The sequence below is a fragment of the Suncus etruscus genome, chromosome 7 (assembly GCF_024139225.1).
Source record: "Suncus etruscus isolate mSunEtr1 chromosome 7, mSunEtr1.pri.cur, whole genome shotgun sequence".
In the NCBI taxonomy this organism is placed as follows: domain Eukaryota; kingdom Metazoa; phylum Chordata; class Mammalia; order Eulipotyphla; family Soricidae; genus Suncus; species Suncus etruscus.
Genome location: NC_064854.1, coordinates 51,901,730 through 51,923,823, shown reverse-complemented (window position 1 = coordinate 51,923,823; position 22,094 = coordinate 51,901,730). Strand labels below are relative to the sequence as shown.

The 22,094-nt window shown below is 43.1% G+C and overlaps 2 protein-coding genes across 4 annotated transcripts in view; one reads left to right on the top strand and one right to left on the bottom strand.

Annotated features, from left to right (window-relative positions):
- Positions 1 to 18,343, bottom strand: part of TPR (translocated promoter region, nuclear basket protein) — a 73,296-nt gene extending 54,953 nt beyond the window's left edge. For all 3 annotated transcript variants that reach the window (XM_049776382.1, XM_049776384.1, XM_049776383.1), the window contains exons 1-13: positions 18,243 to 18,343; positions 17,639 to 17,932; positions 16,840 to 16,944; positions 14,661 to 14,734; positions 9,307 to 9,403; positions 7,953 to 8,056; positions 7,338 to 7,502; positions 6,835 to 6,927; positions 6,025 to 6,105; positions 5,856 to 5,943; positions 3,865 to 4,005; positions 3,445 to 3,536; positions 3,022 to 3,219 (exon numbers count right to left, since the gene is read on the bottom strand). In XM_049776382.1, coding sequence (XP_049632339.1) covers positions 3,022 to 3,219; positions 3,445 to 3,536; positions 3,865 to 4,005; positions 5,856 to 5,943; positions 6,025 to 6,105; positions 6,835 to 6,927; positions 7,338 to 7,502; positions 7,953 to 8,056; positions 9,307 to 9,403; positions 14,661 to 14,734; positions 16,840 to 16,944; positions 17,639 to 17,932; positions 18,243 to 18,312 — 1,602 coding nt within the window. In that variant the 5' untranslated portion in view covers positions 18,313 to 18,343. The remainder of the gene's footprint in view (positions 1 to 3,021; positions 3,220 to 3,444; positions 3,537 to 3,864; positions 4,006 to 5,855; positions 5,944 to 6,024; positions 6,106 to 6,834; positions 6,928 to 7,337; positions 7,503 to 7,952; positions 8,057 to 9,306; positions 9,404 to 14,660; positions 14,735 to 16,839; positions 16,945 to 17,638; positions 17,933 to 18,242) is intronic.
- A 190-nt stretch (positions 18,344 to 18,533) lies between these two features.
- ODR4 (odr-4 GPCR localization factor homolog) overlaps positions 18,534 to 22,094 on the top strand; it is a 28,498-nt gene continuing 24,937 nt past the window's right edge. Inside the window, exon 1 of the mRNA XM_049776663.1 lies at positions 18,534 to 18,626. The gene's annotated coding sequence lies outside the window, so the exon portion shown is untranslated. The remainder of the gene's footprint in view (positions 18,627 to 22,094) is intronic.

Sequence of the window (22,094 nt, the reverse complement as noted above, 5' to 3'; positions counted from 1 at the left end):
GATGCAAATTCTAGGCATCAAAGAAACTGGGAAAAGAATGAAGGACTCTAGCTTAAATTAGCATATAAAAGAGTTGAAACTGAAGGTGAAAAAGCCAGCTTGTTTTGGGTTCGCTTGTTTTGGGTAAAACAGAAGGAAAAGGTAATTTTCAGGTGGAATGTTTTAGAGTTTCGGGGAAACACTGAAAATTACAGAGGAAAAGTGAAAATTGCTTCGTTTTGAGTAAACAGAGAAAAACTGAAAATTGCTTCACTCATGAGCTAAGTGTTAGGAAAAACCTGAATTTAGGTGCCAAGGTAGCAAAAATTACAGGGAGCTATTAAATGGGAGACTTTTGGCTGTTTGATTGCTGTTCTAGTTAGAAAGAATTTACTAAGGCCTGATTTCTAATAAAGGTTTAAAATAAAGAGAGAAATAGTTACAGCCCTTATGAAATTATGTCCAAATAATCCACGCAAAGGGTCAAGTGATTTTGACTGCTCTAAGCGGGCCTTTTTGGCAGATAATTTCTTTTTTCAGGAGAGCACTACACTTTCGTGTGTGCCTCTCCTGAGTGGGGTGTAGCACTCTAATGCAAGAAATTGTAAGAAATTCGACAGATTTACCAGTCTGTCAAATACTGCTCATCTGTCTAACAATAATCATTCTATGAGCATGATGTAGCCTTTGCTACTCTCTAAAATAAATGATCAATTACATTATCAGACTCACTGACAAATCCATAATTATTGATGACAGCAATAGATACTGACAAAAAAAAAGAATTGTACCTTTTTTTTTTTGGTTTTTGGGGTCACACCTGGCAGCGCTTAGGGGCTACTCCTGGCTCTACGCTCAGAAATCGCTCCTGGCAGGCTCAGGGGACCATATGGGATTCCGGGATTCAAACCACCGACCTTCTGCATGCAAGGCAAACACCTTTCTTTCATGCTATCTCTTCGGCCCCGGATTGTACTATTTTGACAACCATCACTTCCTTCTATACTGCTTTTATTGAAGTAAATAATGGGTAAGATGCATAAAAATCTTGATCTTATTTAAAAATGTATTTGGGTTTAATTTTGTGCAAGAACTAATATTACAAGGCTATTCAAGTAACCAGGACTCATCACATATTCAAATGCTTTGAAAATTCAGCATCAGAGAGATAGCATGGAGGTACGGCATGCCTTGCACTCAGGACAGTGGTTTGAACCTTGGCATTCCATATGGTCCCCGTGCCTGCCAGGGGCGATTTCTGAGCATAGAGCCAGGAGTAACCCGAGTGCTGCCGGGTGTGACCCAAAAATGACAACAACAAAAAATTCAGCATCACACTATCACTAGTTTATGGGATGGTTTGAAGGAGCCTGATATAAATGCTAAATATCTTTTACAAGTTAGTCTCTACCTCAAATTCATACTTTACTCCCTAATATGTGTTTTCACATGCTGAAAATACTATTCAAGTGAAAGCACCTATTTATCTTAGTATTTAAATATCTGAGCACACTGTACCAAAGACGTACAAACTAAAATTTAGTAGGAATAAATAAATGCTGATATTACAAAGCAGGCAAACACTCAGGAAACAAAACAATGACATAAATCTACTAAGTTCAAAATGAAAATTTATAAAGAGGCAAGCAATAATTTAGTAGTAGACTTGAAATAATCTACCCAATGAGAGGCAGAGGCAATTAGACTAGTGAACATGGATCACAGTTCATGGGAAGAAAATTCATTCAGCTTAAGACTACAGAAGTGAGCCTCAGCTTATTAGGCAGTTATGAAAAACATGAGTGAATTTTAAATCAGAAACATATCTTGTGACAGAACCCATGGTCCCCCACCCAAGGCCCCGTAAGCACTTGCCAGTGTCTACTTCTGTTTTATTTTGGGATCATACCCAGAGGCGCTCAGGGGTTATTCCTGCTCTGCACTCAGAAATCGCCCGACAGGCTCAGGATACCAGATGGGATGCTGAGATTAAAAGCACCTTCAGCCCTTGGTCGGCTGCGTACAACGCAAACACCCTACTGCCGTGCTATCTCTCCACCCAGCCCCCCTTTTTAGTTTTGTTTTCACTGTCTGTTTCTACCACCCTTCATCCTGTAAAAACTCTATGAAAAGTGTTCTCTTTTAAAAGAAGAGAAACCCAAAAAACCAACTTTCAATTCATGCTGGTTAGGTGAAATGCCAAAATGTCACTATTTTGTCAGGGCAGGACTCCAATACAATTCATTAATAAAGACAGAGAGCAGACAACAAAAAAATATAAAAGGTTTCCATTTGTCTGTTGGGGAGAATGTGGTTTGGGCCTTATCCAGCAATACTCAGAGGCTATTCCTGGCTGTGTCCAAGAGTAGTCCCTGGCAGGCCTCATGTGGCAGGATTAAATGAGGTCCCGTGGGGTGCTAGGCAAGCACTTTAACCTGGACATCTCTCTGGCACCAAAATCATAAGTTTTGAAAAGTAGCTACAAATTGATGTAGCTGAGTTTACTTAAAACTTGTCTAATTGTAGAATGCTACTTGCAAAGTTATTACAATAAATTTTTATCTATTAAGAGAAATCCTGAGGTAATGGCTATTTATGAACCACCTTGGCACCTCTGATCTGCAAGGTCACGATAACCTATGCACAGATTTGCCAAAGCCTTATGAAAAAAGATCGTCATCATCTGAGTAGCTCAAATGTCCACTTTTGGTCTATCAAGGATCCTGAATATAGCTTCCCAAATGTTTTTAAGCACCCTAAAAGTTCTCAAGAGTACAGCTGGAGAGAGAATCCAATTCGGGCCTTTTCTCTTCTCTGAGCCAGGGACTGACCCAGAAGCTTTTGCATGCATGAAGGCATGAGCTCTACTACTGGCTGGGTAAGATCTTTCCATGACTAGAATTAATGTGCTTTAAAATTTATAACTACACATTTCATGTAATGAATGTCACAGTCCACACTTCTTGCCTAAGATGATACAAATATGGGAAGCCCATTTCCTGTGTGCACTGCCCCACAGGAACATTCCAGAAGGAAACCCACCTTCATGGCTTGCTCAAGCTTCACAGACAAACTGGCCACAGCCTTTTGCGCCCGCTCGTACTCCTCCCGCTGGCGTTTTAAAATTGGAGCTTTGGCCTCCACTTCTTTTACAATTTCATCCAGATACTTATTAATCCTTTTGTTCTCTAGTTTCTCCAAAAGCAGTTGATCCTGCGTTTCCACATATGCATTATACAGCTGAAAGCAGAAGCAGACGTTTTAGAGCTGGGCACATGAGCAGTAGATGGGCCCTTGAGCTTCCCCTGGGAGATACATCAGCACATCCACTGCCTCCAGGGAGCTGTGGATGCTAGAGGGAACCACAAACCCCAAGAAGGCCTTCTCTAGAAGGACCTACTATGCCCCAGGTCAGATGACGAAAGACTGTCCTGAAGATTGTGCTCTAGAGGCACTTGTGCTTACCTCAGTCAGCTTCATACCAGGCTTCACGATCTTAGCCACAGCGGCTGCAGTGGGGGACATCGCCGCCAGCTCTTCTTCAGACAGTACGGCGCCTATGGCAACAGATTCAGCACAAAGCTGAGAATGTGGAGTGACAGCCCACACTCATGCTCTGACGAACACAAAGCAACACCCACTATACACACAATAGAACCCAGAGAGACTGAATCAGTCTCAACTCAAGTTAAAAAGTAAGGTGGTCATTTTTGCTATTCTAGAAGCTGACCAGTGAGTACTTTTATCTGGCTCTGAAGACAAAGCTCTAGAGCACTGGGGAGGCTGGGAGATCCTGACCTGATGATCTGTCAGTCCCACCCCAGTGGGGGGCAGGAAGCACTGCACACACATGGCAGACATTAAGGAGCAACCAGTCACCCCTACCTTTACGCTTTGTGGCAGAAAGCAAGTCATTGGCATTCTCCAATTCCTTTTCCAGTTTCCCAATCTTCTCAAGCATTTCTTTCTCCATCTGATCTTTGGATTCTTCCACCTCCAGAAGATGATCTTGTACTGTTTTATTAGCTGAAATAAAAGGAGGAAAAAAAGGTGTCACACAAATACCCAGTACTACAGATTCAGTTCTGCTGTGGAGCTCACAAAGCAAGGTAAGTCGTTATTTCCCCTTCAGATAACCCTGGCCTACATTGAAGTTCTGGTTGACAACCCCCTCACGTCTGACAACCCCTCTCATGAAAGCTCTATATTATTCCTTTATTGTTCAATTTTGGTTAAGGACCACACTCAGCAGAGCGCAGGACTTACTCCTGACTTTGAGCTCACAGATCATTCCTGGCAGGGCCTAGATCCTATGTGGTGCCAGAGATCGATCTCAGGTCAGTTGTGCAAGGTAAAGAGCCCTTCTGATTGTATGCTCTCCAGCCTAATTGCTGAAAATGGCCTGACCCGGAGACTCTTCCTCCCTCGAAGAGTCCTTTATCCATGGGAAATATGAGAACTAAACTCTTAAGTGGCTCTGGGTAATACTTTGGTTTCCACCTGACCGTCAGTCAAAAGCAGCAAGTTAGGAGTGCAAACATACCACTGTCAAACGAGGAACTATATGGGAGTGCGAGTAGCTTCCATTCAATACAAGGCATCCATATCATTAGTATTAAAAACACAAAACAAATGATTTTTATCTGCCTTAACAGTCCCCAAAATATTTCTATTTCATCGATCCATAATTGCAAAGTAACTAGTTTATAGCACAGGTAATAACTAGAAAAAACCCTAAGTATTAGAATAAAGAAAACAGGACTTTAAAATGTACTGTTTGGGGCTGGAGAGATAGCACAGTGGTAGGGCCTTTGCCTTGCATGAGGCCAACCTGGGAGGGACCCGGTTCAATTCCCGGTTCAATCTCCCTGCCAGGGGAGATTTCTAACTGCAAAGCTAAGAGTAACCCGAGTATGGCTGGGTATGGCCCAACAACCAACCAATCAATAAATAAAGTTTAAAAATAAAACAATAGGGGCTGGTGTGGTGGGGCTAGAGGTAAGGTGTCTGCCTGCCAGCGCTAGCCTAGGACGAACCAAGGTTTGATCCCCCAGCGTCCCATATGGTCCCCCAAGCCAGGAGTGACTTCTGAGCGCATAGTCAGGAGTAATCCCTGAACGTCACCGGGTATGGCCCAAAAACCATAAAAAAACAAAAACAAAAACAAAAATAAAACAATAAAGTGCACTGTTCAGGAGCTAGAGAGATTAAACACTGGGTTTTTTTTTTCCCTTGTAACCCATGATATACTGGGTACATCACTAGTATATCACCAGGAGCAAGCCCAGAGCCAGAAGCACAGTTCCGCATCTAAATTAAAAAAAATAGGTAAAAGGAAAACAAACAACTGATTTGGGCCAGAGATGAGTGTGTGATCTGAACACTATTGGGAGCACCAACTGATCACTGCCAGTTGTGATCTTAAAGCAAACAGGATTTACAGAGTCAGGGATAAGCCCATCCAGGGGGAGACCACATTACTTGTCCAAAGCCTTGGTTTTATCCTGGGCACCCCATGATGTCAATATTGCTTGGGTATACCACCCTCCAATAAAATAAAATATACTATAATTTAAGATTCAGATTATGAGATCTTGTCAACCACACATCCAGCATACTAACAAAAAATGTTTCAAAAACAGCAGAAAAATTTCAGATTTAGCATATATTTGCCAATCTGGTTATTAGAGGAAATAGAAAACTCAGCTCTTGCTCCTAACATACTTTTACTGAAAAAAAAAAAGTTCCAAATTTCATAATCCAAGGAACTTCTATGATTCTAAATAAAACTGCTGAGAAAGTCTGGTTTCCAAACCCATGGGCAGTAGGGAGGTACTGTGCTCCTGCTGATGGCTCCAATGGCCCAAGAACCCCACCTTCTGCAGCTTCTTTCAGGAGCTTGTGTAGCTCGTCCACAGCACGACTCAGCTCCGTGCTCTTGGCCTCTGAGTCATCCGCTGCGCTCTGTAAGAGAAGCTTCTGGTTACTGGCAGCAGATGCAGGAAACCCTCACACCCACCTATGAGGCTAAGGCGGCACGTTTACCTTGTAGAGGTTTGAGAGCTTTATGTGAGCGTTCAACTCAGTATGGAATTTCTCTTCCATACTGGCCTGCTGCTCCTTAGCCTGAAAGGGGGAAGAAAATCCATTAACATCAATTTTGTCTGGCCCAGACTAAAAAGCATTAATCTAGGTTAGGAGTTTGGGGCCCCAAGCCAGCTCCTTGACAAAAGCGCCTGTCCAGCAAGCCAGAAGCAGGAGGCCTAGCCCTGGCACCACCCCACATGTTCTGAAGGCTCCCAGGCAGCTCTGTCCCTTGAGACCTGAAAGTCAAGGAGGGCTCGACCTTGGGTACATGCCATGAGCAACAGAGAGACAATGGAGAGAGAGCAGAATCCCATAATAGAAACGAAGGTCCAAGGTATGATCTAGCTATTCATGTAGTTAACCATGGTCTGAGATGATCCCGGGCACACACTATCTTCCCCAGAGCCCTGGTAGGAATGATCCCTGAGAACAATGCCAAGAATCAGCCCTAAGCCCTGCCAGTAGGCCCCAACTAAGAAAGGGGAAAAAAGAATATGGAAGTTTTCAAAATAAAGACAAACAAGATATGACAGGTTGATGGCAATCTTTGTGTGGAATGTCCTTGTTATGTTAGGGTCAGCCACACACCACCTTTCAGCCCACACTCATTAGCAGGCAGCATTTTAGCATTGTCAGATATGGTATATAGGAGGGTCTGGGTCACTTAGTATTGCAGGAAGAGTACAAAGCTTGGAATTTCATGGGAAGTAAGAGCTCTCTGTGAGCTATAATGTTTCTGTGAGTGTCACAGAAAGGCACCGCCAGTACCTCTTTCAGTTTGCTCAAAAGATCCTCCACATGCTTTTGAAGGTTCTCATTTGATGTTTTCAACCCATTCATCTGTTCTTCCAGCCTGGTAACCTTTGGTCAGAGTAAAATAATGTTAAGGGAGAGAAGGATACTTCATTAAATTAGGTGTAGAGTTTAAAGAGCCAAATAAAATAATCCACCTTTTTTTTTTTAACAGAAAACACAGGTATTTAGTAAAACCAAATAACAGCCTGGATTTAATTTACAAAACATACCACTCCTTAGGTCATGTGTTCTGAAAAATATGTCCTGGCCAAGTAGAAAGTAGCAAAATGTATCAAAGTAGATCTTGAGTTTATTTTAGTGCAAATGATTTCCAGAGCAAACATTTATATTGAAGCCCTCTATATTTGGATTCCTAATCTTACACCCCATTTAACCGGCACATCAATTAAACCGAAACCACTAAGACACAAAACATCGTTGGTATCTCACACAAATACATGATTTTAGTAACTTGCCTCTTCTTTTTTGTTTTCGAGGTTACACTTAAGCTCTAGAATCTCATTTCCTTTTTCTCTGCCAAGAGCCAGAAGTTCATCGGTTTTTGTTTTCAGCTCTGTGTTCAGCCATGTATTCTGATTATGCAACAATTCCTTTTCTTGCTCCAAGCGTTTTTCCCGATACTAAGGAAATAGAAGAAAATTTCTTTTCCACTTCAAGATGACACAGATTCCAAACATGTTTGGATCCAGCACAATTCTACTGTCAAAAGAAAAAGTGCTTGTTTGCCTAAGTTTCTTTCCCACCCACTATGGTTTCTGGCCACATCCTGCAGTGCTCAGGGATTACTCCAGGTTCTATGCTCAGAATCATTCATGGCACTGTACAGGGGACTGTATGCAGTGTTTGGGATATAACCAGTGTGGACTACATGAAAGGTCTTAATCCCTGCCTAGTTCCTTAATTGAAAAGTATTAGCTAAAGCTACAAGGATATTAAATATCATATAAAAACATAATTTAAATTGCTTAGATGTCCTTTACTAAAATTAAATTTCTTTACATATAAGTTGCTCATTTACAACTCTTAAGATGAGTTTTAAGTGAATGCTGTTTTGTGCTTACATTACTTACTTTAACAGAAACATCAGAAGCTTGAAGCTCGTCCAATTTTAACTGAAGATCACCCCTTGTTGTGTTGCTTTCTTTAAGCTTTTCATTTAAGCGTTTCACATCCTCTAAATAGAGCATGAAAAGTTGAAAGTGACATAGGCTCAGCGAAACCAAATATCAAGAATTGCATCATTAGGAATATCAATATTTAATACAGTTGCTACTTCTCAACTCCCCCAATTTAAGATTTCTGCCACACTAAATTACAAATTTAATTTCAATTTCAAAATTTGTATAGTCAACCAAACATGTAGTTCAAAGAGACTATTTTATGTTAAACACACAATCAGAATAAATTTCCAAAGTGTCAGAGCATATTCATGAATATATATAAGGGTTTTTGGTTTTACTTTTCATATAACCATTTGCATATAATCTTGCATGTGAGATGCTCTGCACCCACCCACCTCCCTCTGCCAAGGACCACCCCTATACACATTCTTTCTCTTACTTATGGGGCTCTATTGTCCTGCTTGTTGCCCTTGACCCTTTGCTGCATCTTTAGGTCCACTTTATAGGGATCATTCTGTGTCTGTTCCTTTCCGTCTGACTTTACTCAGCATCATCTCCTCTAGCTCCACCCATGTTGTGGCGAGCTGCATGATTTAGCTTTGTCAAGGGCTGCCTAGTATCCCACTGTGTCTATAAACCACAAATCTTGATCCACTCATCCACAGTTAGGCACTGGTTTTGTTTCCATACTTGGCTATTGTACCAAGTGCCACAATAAACAGATGTGCATAGAGCCTTTCTAATCACTGTTTTTGTTTGGGGTGAGGACAGATGCCAAAAAGTGCTATCACTGAGTCACACATCCTATTCCTAGTCTGTTCATTTGGGAGCCAACCTTGGTATTGTTTAGGGCTTACTCTTAACTGTGTGCTCAGGAAGACAATATGGGATCCCAGAGATCAAACCCAGGTCAGCCACTGTACCATCTCTTTGGCCCCTCTGTTCCTATTTGGGTAAACATCTTATTGCTTTCCATAGAGGTCTTCAGCCCATTTTGAAATGCATGTTACAATTCAAGACAGGCTTTCACTGAATGCTTCTAGATGGCAAAGGTATGTGCTCTGCTTTCCAGCTCGTCACTTACACTATATCCAATACGATACAGTATGAATAAGTAACACTACAGTACATTATCTATACAGATTGAAATCCTTGATCATCTATAAAGATGAAAGAGAGAACAAAAGATCAGGGTTTTACTATTTGAGCTATAAAATAGAAGCCCTGTCAATGGAACAGAATGGGGTTTCATGCTTAGCATGGAGAGAAAAAGTGTAATGGCCTTAAGGGTACTTTTTCATACCTGTTAAATATTCAAGCTCTTGAGAGAGTCTCTCATTGGTTCTGACCAAGTCTCTCTTCTCTGCTTCTAATTCTTCCTTTGTCCTTGTAAACTGGCTCTGTCACATAAGAAAGAGTAATACATTGAACTAAAATAAATTAATTAATGAATAAAGGAGTTAATATTAGTTATGGTGCTTAAATACAGTGGTATTAACTTGTAGCCCAGACAGTTTTAAATTATTTGTTATCTCATAATTTCTTCTCACTTTTAGAATCCTTAAACAGTATTTTTCCTAATACCACAAAATACTTGTCACTATTTCTAATAGAAGTGTCCTAGTTGTATTTAAATGGCTTATTGGACAATTAGCTCTATTTTCTGCCATCAAAAACTTCTGACTAACACTGTACTTAATACGTGGGTAAAGGTTCAAATTATTTTTTCTTTGAATTTTTTAAAGTTTTTTTCTTTGAAGCTTACTTTCTCTTTGAAGTTTAATTTATTTTATTTGATTTTTGATTTTGGGGCCACACCCTGCAGTGCTCAGGGGTTACTCCTGGCTGTCTGCTCAAAAATAGCTACTGGCAGGCATGGGGGACCATATGGGACACCGGGATTCGAACCAATCACCTTTGGTCCTGGATCAGCTGCTTGCAAGGCAAACGCTGCTGTGCTATCTCTCGGGGCCCGAAGTTTAATTTTTTTTTAAAGTTTATTTATTCGGGTGAAAAACTGTGAGTGCTGCCTGTGTGTGTCTGTCTACTATCCTGTTGCGTGAACCTCTTGGGAGTGGGCCGAAAAGAGGATCCAGCAGAGCACTTAGCTCCGCTTTGCTACGCGGCCGTGCACTCTTTCTAAGAAAAGAACACCATCGCAACAAGAAGAAAAAAAATCACACTAAGAACTGTGCTGGATCACTGAAGCAAGCATTTCTCTCCGGACTGTCTTCTCTGCTGCGTGCTCAGGCCTAAGATTTGATCCTGTGTGAGGCTTCATCCACGGAGGACTCCCCTCCCTTGGAGGCAAGTCGGCCCATCCAGAAAGGGCGGAGCCAGGAGTGTGCTGCCTGCATCATTTAGCCAATGAATACCACCACAACACGTAGAAAAACCCACAATACAAGTGTGACAATGGGAAAACAACACAGGCCAGCATCAGACATAGAGAATGAAGATGACAATTCTGATGACCAGATAATGACCAACCAACTAATCAACTTCTCAGATAAGGACTTTTGACTAGCAATATGGAAGATGCTCAACGAACTCAAAGAAACCATGGATCGAGTTGAACAGAACACTAATAAAAACCAAGAAAATATGAAGACAGAAATCACAAAACTCCAAACTGAAATATCATGTCAACTAACAGGCCTGAAAAACTCAGTAAATGAAGTGAATGACAAAATGGGTAAGCTCTGGGACAGGTTATCAGAAGCTGAGAATAGACTTGATGCTGTGGAAGATGAGATATATAACAATTTAATACAGCAGGAGAGATTGGAAAAATAACTTAAAGCAAATGAACAGACAATGGAAAAATTAGTCAAAGAATAGGAACAGATGAAAATAGATGTCTATGATAAGCTCAACAGAAACAATTTAAGAATCATTGGAGTCCCAGAGACCCAGGAAGAAAATTTCCAGGAAGAATCAACGGTCAAGAACATTATTAAAGAAAAACTTCCAGAGCTAAAGAATATATGTGATCAAATCCTGCATGCTCGAAGAGTACCAACCAAGAGACCCCAGAAAAACCACCCCAAGACACAACCTAGTCACAATGACGAATCCCACAGATAGAGACAGAATTCTGAAAACAGCAAGATCAAAAGGGGAAATTACGTTCAAGCCAGCATCCTTGAGATTTACAGCAGACCTGTCACCAGAAACACTCAAGGCCAGAAAGCAGTGGTGGGAAATTGTGACAAGACTGAATGAAATGAATGCTTCACCTAGAATACTGTACCCAGCAAAACTCACTTTCCAGTTTGATGGAAGAATACATGGTTTCACAGACAAAAAACAGCTCAGAAACTTTACAGACTCAAAACCAGTCTTAAGAGAAAAACTGAAAGACCTAATTTAAGACAAGACTAATCAAAAGACACACCAAATTTCAATATAAAGATGGCATTAAATCCCAGGACAATTCTTTCTCTCAATGTCAATGGACTAAATGCACCAGTTAAGAGACACAAAGTGGCTAAATGGATCAAAAAACTCAATCCAACCTTCTGCTGCCTACAAGAAACACACCTGAATAGCCAGAACAAATATAGACTCAAAATAAAAGGCTGGAGAAAATTATCCAAGCAAACAACACCCATAAAAAAGCTGGAGTGGGCATACTAATATCAGATAATGCAAACTTTATACTCAGGAAGGTTGTAAGAGATGAAGATTGACATTTTATATTAATCAAGGGGTACGTAGAGCAGGAAGAAATAACTCTCCTAAACATATATGCACCGAATGAGGGGCCAGCAAAATATTTAATACAACTGTTGACAAATCTGAAAAATAATATCAATAACAACACAATAATTGGGGGGACCTCAAAACGGCTTTGTCAACACTGGATAGGTCAACCAGACTGAAACCCAACAAGAATATACTAAACCCGAGGAGAGAAATGGAAGAGGCCTAGTGGATATATAGAGGACACTCCATCCCCAGAAACCTGGATACACATTCTTCTCCAATGTACATGGGACATTCTCCAGGATAGACTACATGCTGGCACATAAAACATACCTCCATAATATCAAGCGGATAGAAATTTTGCAGGCTACCTTTGCTGACCACAAGGCTCTGAAATTATTTGTGAATTCCAAAGGGACTCAGAAGAAAAACTTTAACACCTGGAAATTAAACAGCCTCATACTCAATAACCAATGGGTCCGAAATGCAATCAAGGAGGAAATCAAATGGTTCCTGAAAACAAATGACAATAAAGACACAAACTATCAGAACTTATGGGACACAGCAAAAGCAGTACTGAGAGGAAAATGTATAGCTTTGCAAGCACACATCAGGAAGGAAGAAGGAGCTTACCTGAGTAGCTTAATGACACAGCTAATAGAACTAGAAAGTGCTCAACAAAAGGACCCAAAAATAGGGATACAGAAGGAAATAACAAAGCTGAGAGCAGAAATCAACAAAGTGGAAACCCAAAAAACAATCTGAAAGATTAACGAAAGCAGAAGTTGGTTCTTTGAAAAAAATAAACAAGATTGATAGACCACTGGCAAACCTAACAAAGAAAGAGAGAGAGAGAAACTTGATAACTCCTATTAGAAATGAAAAAGAAGAGATCATTACTGATATGGCAGAGATTCAAAGGATAATCAGAAACTACTTTGAGAAACTCTACGCCACTAAAAATGAGAACCTGGAAGAAATGGATAAATTCTTGGACTCTTCTAATCTTCCACGGTTGAAGGAAGAGGATGTAGCATATCTAAACAGCCCCATCACCATTGATGAAATTAAAATGGTAATCAAATGTCTGCCGAAAAACAAAAGCCCAGGCCCAGATGGATTCACTAATGAATTCTTTCAAACTTTCCAAGAGGAACTACTTCCAATCCTGGCAAGACTCTTTCATGAAATTGAACAAACGGAAACACTTCCAAATAGCTTTTATGAAGCCAACATCACCTTGATACCTAAACCAGACAGAGATGCTACGAAAAAAGAAAATTACAGACCAATATCGCTGATGAATGCAGATGCAAAGATCCTCAACAAAATCCTGGCAAATAGGATTCAATGCCTCATTAAGAAGATCATCCACTATGATCAAGTAGGTTTCATCCCAGGAATGCAAGGATGGTTTAACATCCGTAAATCTATCAACATAATACTCAACATCAACAACAAGAAAAATAAAAACCACATGATCATATCAAGATGCAGAGAAAGCATTTGATAAGGTGCAACATCCATTCTTAATCAAAACTCTCAGCAAGATGGGAATGGAAGGAACGTTTCTCAATATAGTTAAGGCCATCTACCACAAGCTAGTGGCAAATATTATCCTCAATGGAGAAAAACTAAAAGCCTTCCCTCTGAATTCTGGCACAAGACAAGGCTGTCCTTTCTCACCACTCCTATTCAACATAGCACTGGAAGTACTCGCTATAGTGATTTGGCAAGAAAAAGATATCAAGGGAACCCAGATAGGAAAGGATGAAGTCAAGCTCTCACTGTTTGCAGATGACATGATACTCTATTTAGAAAACCCTAAAGATTCTACCAAAAAGCTTCTAGAAACAATAGACTCATATAGCAAGGTGGCAGGCTACAAAATTAACACACAAAAATCAATGGCCTTTCTATACACCAATAGTAATAAGGAAGAAATGGACATTAAGAAAATAACCCCATTGGTTTTTGGCCTCACTAAGCAGCGCTCAGGGCTTACTCTGAGCAATGTGCTCAGGACTCACTCCTGAGGTACTTGGGGGATCAAATCCAGGTTCGCTGCTTGCAAAGCAAGCCCTCTTGTACTATCTCTATGGCCCTCCATTCAATGATTTCTAAAGAAATGGAAAGTAGAAAAGTATAGGTGAGATATAGGTTAATTTATGGTTCTAAATAAATTAATGAAAACTGAAAAATATATCAACAAAAATTCTATTAATATTGCAAATAGGGCCGGAAAGATAGCACAACGGTAGGGCGTTTGCCTTGCAAGCAGCTGATCCAGACTGAATAGTGGTTCGAATCCTGGCATACCATATGGCCCCCCCAAGCCAGCCAGGGGAAAATGTTGAGCCCAGAACCAGGAGTAACCCCTGAGTGCAACCGGGTGTGATCCAAAAACAAAACAAAGCAAAAAAAGCAAACAAATGGCTAATCAGTAAAAGGGAAAACTGAAAAGTTATTTAAAAACCTATACTCCTGGAGCTGGAGAAACAGTACAGCAGCTTGGCATTTCCTCACATTTGGCCAACCCAGCTTGATCCCTGGCACCCCAAGTACCACCAGAAATTAATTTATGAGTAGCCACAAGTAAGCTTTGAGCACACCTGGGTGTGCCCCCCAACAAAGCAAAACCCTACGGTCCTGAAATTCCCTAGTGTTGTAAACTAATGACATGAAGACTAACCAATAAAAAAGAATAAAAAAATGATAATTTAAAATTTTAGTTGTATATGGGAAAGAATGAACTCTTCCCTAGATTAATGGATCTTAAGGTGTGAAATACCCAATACTTCAATGTAGCCCCATTACTGATGGGCTTCTTTGCTGTGTAGCAGGAGCTTCTCTTGGCCTACAAAGTTTCAACTTCCCAATGACTGAACATTCTGAAGCACAGTCAGATTCCTCCTTAAATCAGCCTCTCTGATCCAGGAAACTTTTTACCTGAATGGTGCTGTTGCGATCCTGAGTGATTTCGAGTTCTTTGTTTTTCTCAGTTACTGATTTTAGCTGAGTACCTGGATAAGAGAAATTTGAGAAAACTGTTGCTTTTCAAAATTAAGAGAGTGAGGTTTAAAATAGCTGACCAGTCTGTAACATCCCGTTCCATTCAAATATCCCCCTCCCCAAATTTACTGTTATTTCTGTATCGACTTTAAAAAAGAAGCTAGCCTGTCTCTAAATTCATTTGTGATCCTGTTAGCCAACAATCCTTAGAGCATCTTTTAGCATGAAAGTGAACTATTTAATAATGAAGTTGAATAGAAGAGCATGTTGATTTTCATGAACTTTACAACCGTGGAAAACAAAAACCTATCCCAACCGCATCATGAACAACCTTGTAACCTTGTTTACATAATTTTTTTAAATCAGAAAAATAACATGGCATAAGATGAGTAAATGCCAACACTTTATACTTGCAAATCAACTCAGTTATCAGTCCACAGAAATCTTTTAACACAAAGGAAAGGCAGTTAAGCTTGACATTCACCAACCCCACAATCTCCTCTCATTCCAGGCTAGAATTTGCCTTAAACTCATGCTTAGAATTAGGATTGAGAAGACTTTTTGATATTCTCTTCCACCAAAACAGTCACAGCTTGTGCAAGCAATGTAATAAAAAGTGAGCTAGCCTAAATTTTCTATTTTAAATTTCTACTTTCTAAGTTTACAGCCCCAGAATATAAAGCTTAAACAAAAACAACCCATCAAGAAGCCATACTAAACTCCAAGGTTTTTTCCCATCTTTCCCTGAGACCCTACGGTACCCTGTGTACGTACAGATAATGGACTGGCGTTTGTTATTCTACTTATGCCCTTTTGTACATGGACACACACAATCAAATATCTAAGTTATACGGTTTTAAAACTAGAGGGCAAGAGGGACAATACAGGAGGGAGACATTTGTCTAGTACAGGACCAATCCGGGTTCAATTACCCACCTCCCATATGGTCATCTAAGCGTTGCCAGGAGTAATTCCTGAGAGCAAAGCCAGGGTAAGCCTTGAGCATTGCCAGATTTAGCCCACAACCAAAAACTGTAGAACAAAAATGCCCAAAATAATTTATAACCTCAACAAATAGCTTAATGCATATTTATCTTGTTAATAGAGAGCTTAAAGCCAACCATTCCTTGATTATGGGTATCCTGGATCATTTCCTCAATTACTGGTATCAATTTCAATCAAGCTATATCTTTAACACTATACCCTATACATATCTTTCCTGGTATTTGCTTTGAACTCATGAAAAGAAGTAGGATACAATCATCATGAAATGTCAACTAAGAGCATGAGGGTTTTCTATGACTTCATAATACAAGAAAAGCAAATTAAAAAAGAATCTACTTGGGGCCGGAGAGATAGCATGGAGGTAAGGCGTTTGCCTTTCATGCGGGAGGTCATCGGTTCGAATCCCGGTGCCCCATATGGTCCCCCGTGCCTGCCAGGAGCAATTTCTGAGCCTGGAGCCAGGAATAACCCGAGCACTGCTGGGTGTGACCCAAAAAAAAAAAAAAAAAAAGAATCTACTCATTTATCTTTCACAATGATTGGGTTTCAAAGAGGAAATTCTATTCCAAGATTCACACATTTATCAAAATCGTAGACCAAACTAGACAAGTGAGTTTTTGTTTCTCAACAAACACGTCACACCCTCCTTTTGTGGTTGCATGATGCTGTGTCTTCAAAAAGCTGTTACTCTTCTAATTTGATCTCTACAGCTGCATGAGACATGTTAATGAGAGCCGTTTTCCAAACTCACTAAGTCTGACATAGGTGGCACATGTAAATGTTTCAATAGGAGTCAGAATTAAAACAGATGCATCCTGACCACTAAATCTACCCTTTTTCTTTCTCCCCAGGGCCACACCCTGTGATGCTCAGCCCCACCCCCCTCCCGATGGTCAACCATATAGAGTGCTGGGTATTAAACCTGGGTCAACTGTGTGCAAGGTAAGTGCCCTCCACGCTGTCCTAAAGCTCTAGTCCCTGAATTCCCCCTTCGTACCAAAACCTTACCACTGCACCCAGATTCAGCACAAGGGAACTTGAGAACAATGGGTAGTCTCAAGTACGCTCAGTGTTCAGGGGTGTCTTCCCCAAAGACGTCGATTTGACTTACTGAGTTTTTCCAGCTCCTGCCGCAAGCTCTGGCACTCCCGAGTCTCGGCGACCAGTCTCTCCTGACTGTGTGACAGTCGCTTCTCTATCTCGAAGTACTGTTGCTCTAGAAGAGCATTGAAAAGGTCATACACGAGCCAGTAATACCACCTGCTTCCAATGACCCTGAGATTCAAAATTCTAGACGTTGCCACTTGGCAACCACAGAAGAGGCTCCGAGTCAGATCATTAATCACACAGCAAAAAAATCCTTACGAGCTCCAGCCTGTGCAGATAATTGATAGGACACCAAAAAGTCCTTATCGGAGAGCCGTCCTAAGGGAGGTCTGCCCTTCTACACCGCAAGGCATGGATGCATAGGCTCACTTTCCCCAAATACAGGCAAGGCTTCAGAAGAGCAGACTAAAAGAATATATCACCTTACACGGGAAAAAGCGGTTTAAATACTGCTTCTTCCTGGAATGATCCAAATACCTGGGAGCATAAGACCACTAAATATGTATACAAGTAAGTGTTCAATGCTTGCTTCCTCCAATAAGGGCTGGGATCAAGTAGACAGGGGTCACTGCAGGTTGGGAGACAGTCCAGCTGAACTTCAGCTCAACCCAACCATAGCCACATCCTGCGGTGCTCAGACACCAACGGGATGCGCCTGTGGTAGTGCAGGCGGGCGTGGGGGTGCGTCCCCCATCCCCAGAGTCTGCAGTACTGCCCAGGGACAGGGACAGGCCCCTGGGACATGCAGCTGAGCGATGCACGACACAGCTCTCCCTTGGGTTTCTCCACTCCGCTCCACTCACCGCTCTCCACCTTGAACTTCTCGTGCCGACCCTTCAGGCCGTCGATCTCCGACTGCTGGTCGGCGAGGAACTTCTCCAGTTTGTTCTGCACCGACTTGGGCAGTTTGTTCAGCTCCGCGCGCTCCAGCACTTGCTGCAGCACCGCCGCCATGTCTGCCGAGCCAGGGCCCGCCGGGGACGACGCGGAGAAGGACGCCAGGGCCCAGGGAGCGCCAGTCGCCGGGGGAGCCGCCGTGGCCCCTTCGCCTTGGGCTTCGCGCGCGCCGATCCTTCTCGGAGTCCCGCGGCGCAACCCTGGGAGGGCGAGGCTCGCGTGAGCCCGGGAGCGACGCGAAACAGCTGCGCCCGCACTCCAAGAGCGCGCGCACTCGGAGCAGCCCCTCTTCCGGGGCGACCTCTAACCCCGTACGCACTTCCGGTCCGGAAGTACTTCCGGTACGCACTTCCGGTACGGACTTCCGGTCCGGCTCAGCCGCCGTTAACGCCCCAAGGCCTGCTGGGAAACTTGGTGTTTCCTCCCCGTCAATCCGGGCGCACCTGTCCTGCTTCCTCCCCGCTGCCCGGCCGTGTAACGGCTCTTTTCCTCTCGTTCATCTCGTCTTACCCTCCATGCCCCGGCTTGCCATGGGTCGTCCTCTTGGGCGGCTTCGAGATACGGAGCCACTAGAGGGCATCGGTCTCGGGATGTGGGCGGGGCTGGGTAACGGGAGCCAGCGCTCCCAATGGCTCCCGGAAAAGGCGGGGCACTGCGGGAGCGGAAGAGCCTTCTGCGTCATCAGCGCGCGCCCATGAGTCCCGGGCGGCAGCTGACGCCTGTGGTCGCTTTTTCATGAGGTCATCGGTCGCGTTTTCATGAGGTCATCACGGCGCCGACTTCGGCACCGACGGCGCGGGACGTAGAACCCCGACCTCGGGATCTGGTACTGGGTGGCTGCTAGCGGGGTGGAGGGCGGGCCGTGTGACCCAAGCGAAAGCCGCGCGCAGCTGGGTGAGCCCCGGGTCTGCGGCTCCTGTGCTGGTGAGAAGCGAGAGTGCGAGTGCGGGAACATCTGGACGGTCCTCCCCGACAGCCTCAGTGGCAAGCTGGCGGGGGGGGGTGATAAGGGGGGGACTGGTGTCCAGCCAACATTTAAGAAACATTTCTCCAGGGGCCGCAGCTTTGGCGCAAGCGGTAGGGCGCTAAACTAGGACAGGTTCGATCCCCGGTGTCCCATATGGTCCCTCAAGACCGGAACAATTTCTGAGCCAGAGCCAGGATTAACCCCTGTCACCGGGTGTGGTCCAAAAACAAAACAAGAAAGAAACATTTTTCTATTTTCTGGCATACAGTTCTTCCTTATGTTTATGCCCGAGGCACTAAATGTTGTGTCCATGGCATTAACATTATGGTTTTGGGGTCCAAAGTGACCCCCCCCCCGGACTCCACCACCTGCCTTGATCGCTTCAATGTCTGCCAAGCGGCCTGATTGCTGTACTAGGCTCTGGATCGTCCCTGCTGTCTTTGACTTCCATATGGAGGCGCCCTCACCCCACCCAGTTTGTGGTCGTGCTCCATGTTGTTGTCACAGCGAGTGTGGCTCCAGGACCGGCGTCGGACCATATCCCAACCCTAGTGCGGGGTTGTCATGCCTTTGTCTACTACTGTAGCTAGCTCTGCCGATGATGAGTGAGTGCAGGGTACAGAGTTCCTATGCGGAGCTTGGGAGTAAAGTGGCTAGGTGCTGAGAAGCGGGCATAAAATGTTGTCTTACAACAAGTTTTTGTTTTGTTTTGTTTTGTTTGGAGGCCACACCTGGTGACGCTCAGCTAAGCGCTCAGAAATCGCTCCTGGCTTGGGGGACTATATGGGACGCTGGGGAACGAACCGCGGTCCGTCCTAGGCTAGCCCGTACAAGGCAAACGCCCTACCCCTTGCACCACCGCTCCACCCCCCTTTTTTGGTTTTTGGGCCACACCCATTGATGCTCAGGGGTTACTTCTGACTATGTGCTCAGAAATAGCTCCTGGCTCGGGGGATCGAACCGCAGTCCATCCTAGGTCAGCCGTGTGCAAGGCAAACCTCTACTGCTGCATCACCGCTCCAGCCCTTACAACGAGATTTTAAAACGGCAAGATTTAAAAGGAGCAAAGCATTGTGAAGACATTCGGGAAAATCACCTCTTCTTCCTTGCCAGCTGGAATTGAAGGGGTTGTTTCCATGGCTTGGCTCTGTGACTCCTAAGCAGAATTGGATGGTGCTTTCTTCTTTGATTTCTCTCTAACAATTGACTTAATAGAACCCAGGGATAGTATAGTGCACTGGGCTCTTGCCTTGCACACAGCCAACCAGGCTCCATCCCCTGAGCCCTCCAGGGGTGATCCCTGAGCACTTCTGGGTGTGTCTCCCACCCCTCTAAAAATAAAATTGATTTACTGAACAGCAAAATGTTTCTCGTGGATCTCCCTACTCGCCCTTAACCCCTCTCACCTTTCCAGAATGGCAGCTCTTGTGTATCAATAAAGAGCTAAAGAGAGAGAGTCTCACCAAAAAATAAATATTTTGTATCGATTCTGATTATAGATGACTGTTGCATATAGGTCTTTACTGTTTTGGGCCCATAATATTTTTATTGCATATCACCCACTTGAAAAATGAGCATATTTACTTAGACTCTCAACCTTCAAAATAGAAAGGTGCTCATGCACAGATCTGAGGTCCCCATAGTCTTTTGTGGCCTCAGAACAGGAGTTCAGACAGTTTGAATGGACTCAAATCAATGGTGCCAAATAATTTTCAGAATCCTGCAACCTGTTTCCAGAAACCTTTGGCTGTATAACGCATGATAAAAGTTATCATAATGCATGGTTAAGTGCGATAAAGGGGGGATGGGAGAGAGGTGGCTCAAAGGTTTGGTTTTTTTTTTTTTTTTTTTTTTTTTTGTGGTTTTTGGGTCACACCTGGCAGTGCTCAGGGGTTATTCCTGGCTCCAGGCTCAGAAATTGCTCCTGGCAGGCACCGGGGACCATATGGGACGCTGGGATTCGAACCGATGACCTCCTGCATGAAAGGCAAATGCCTTACCTCCATGCTATCTCTCCGGCCCCTGCTCAAAGGGTTTTTATGTAGGCTTTGCATCCCAGGGTCCCAGCTTCGAGTCTTAGAACCACATAGTCCCCTAAGCACCGCTGCATGTGATCCCAAGCCAGAATTCTGAAGAAAAATAGATCAGCCATTCAGGTGACTTCTCAGCTCAGTAGATTTTTATCTTTTGGTGGAAGTAAGCATTACCTGGACTGGGGTCAGGGATTAGTACAAATGTTAGGACATATATATCCAGCCTAGGTTCACTTCCCAGCACCACATGGTCCTCTAAATGTTTCTGGGTTGTACACGAGTCCCTGGCACTGCCGATCCCAAGCAGCATTGCATCATCCTTGGGCCACTCTGGCACCTCATATGGTCTCCCAACCACTGTAAGTAGTAAATCCGGAGCACCACCAAAAAATGACACCAGGAAATAATTGAAAAATAAAAAAGCACTTGCTTTTTGCACTTCTGACTTTCAGTATTCACAAAAACCCATGGCAGGCCTCTTTAATATCTCACCATATAAATGAGGGCTCTGGAATAAAGGAAGGTCACGAAACTCCACTGGGACAAGGCTGGGACCATCTGGCAGAGGTGACATTTAAACTCAGCCCTTTTGGCTCAAGAATCCGTGGCCTAATTTACCAGACTCTGGTAAATTAAACCTCTGTTAATTCACTAATACTCTGTTCTTTCTCTTCAGGTTTGGGATGCTAGTTAGTACATCCCTTTTACTGGCTCTTGTGCTCTTAAGTTCCATTCCTGTAGCTTAAGAATAAAGAGATTTCATGAAAGAGAGAGGTTTTAATAAATAACGGTGTCAGATTCACTGTAGGAAACTAAAGTGTACCACCCCAAAATCTTTAAAAGCTGAAAAATAGAGAAAACAGACCCAGAGAGATGACATGACCCCAGATGTAATTTGAGTAGAAATGTTCCATCAGTTTGGTTTGGAAAGCATTTGGATCTGATTTGGTACAAGGTGCTGTGCTCAGGAGTCACTCCTGGGGGTGTGATCAGGATCATATATGATGCTGGGGGTCAAACTAGTGTTAGTGGCTTGCAAGGCAGGTGCTTTTCCTATATTCTGTAGCCCCAACCTGGTACATTTTTATCTCATAGAAACCCTTTCAACTATGGTCTTTTGGGGGGTTTGGTTTTGGTGATACACCCAGCAATGCTCAGGGGTTATTCCTGGTTCTTGTTCAGGAATTACTCTTGGTATTGGAGACTGACGGGATGCTAAGGATTGAATCTAGGTCTACCACTTGCACATGCCCTACCTGCTGTGCTGTCTTCATAGACCCTCCCCCTATGCTTTTTATATTTTACTCTGTCTTGTCATGAGCACTTCAGAAATGACAAGTGAGAATATAGGTTTAATGTGAG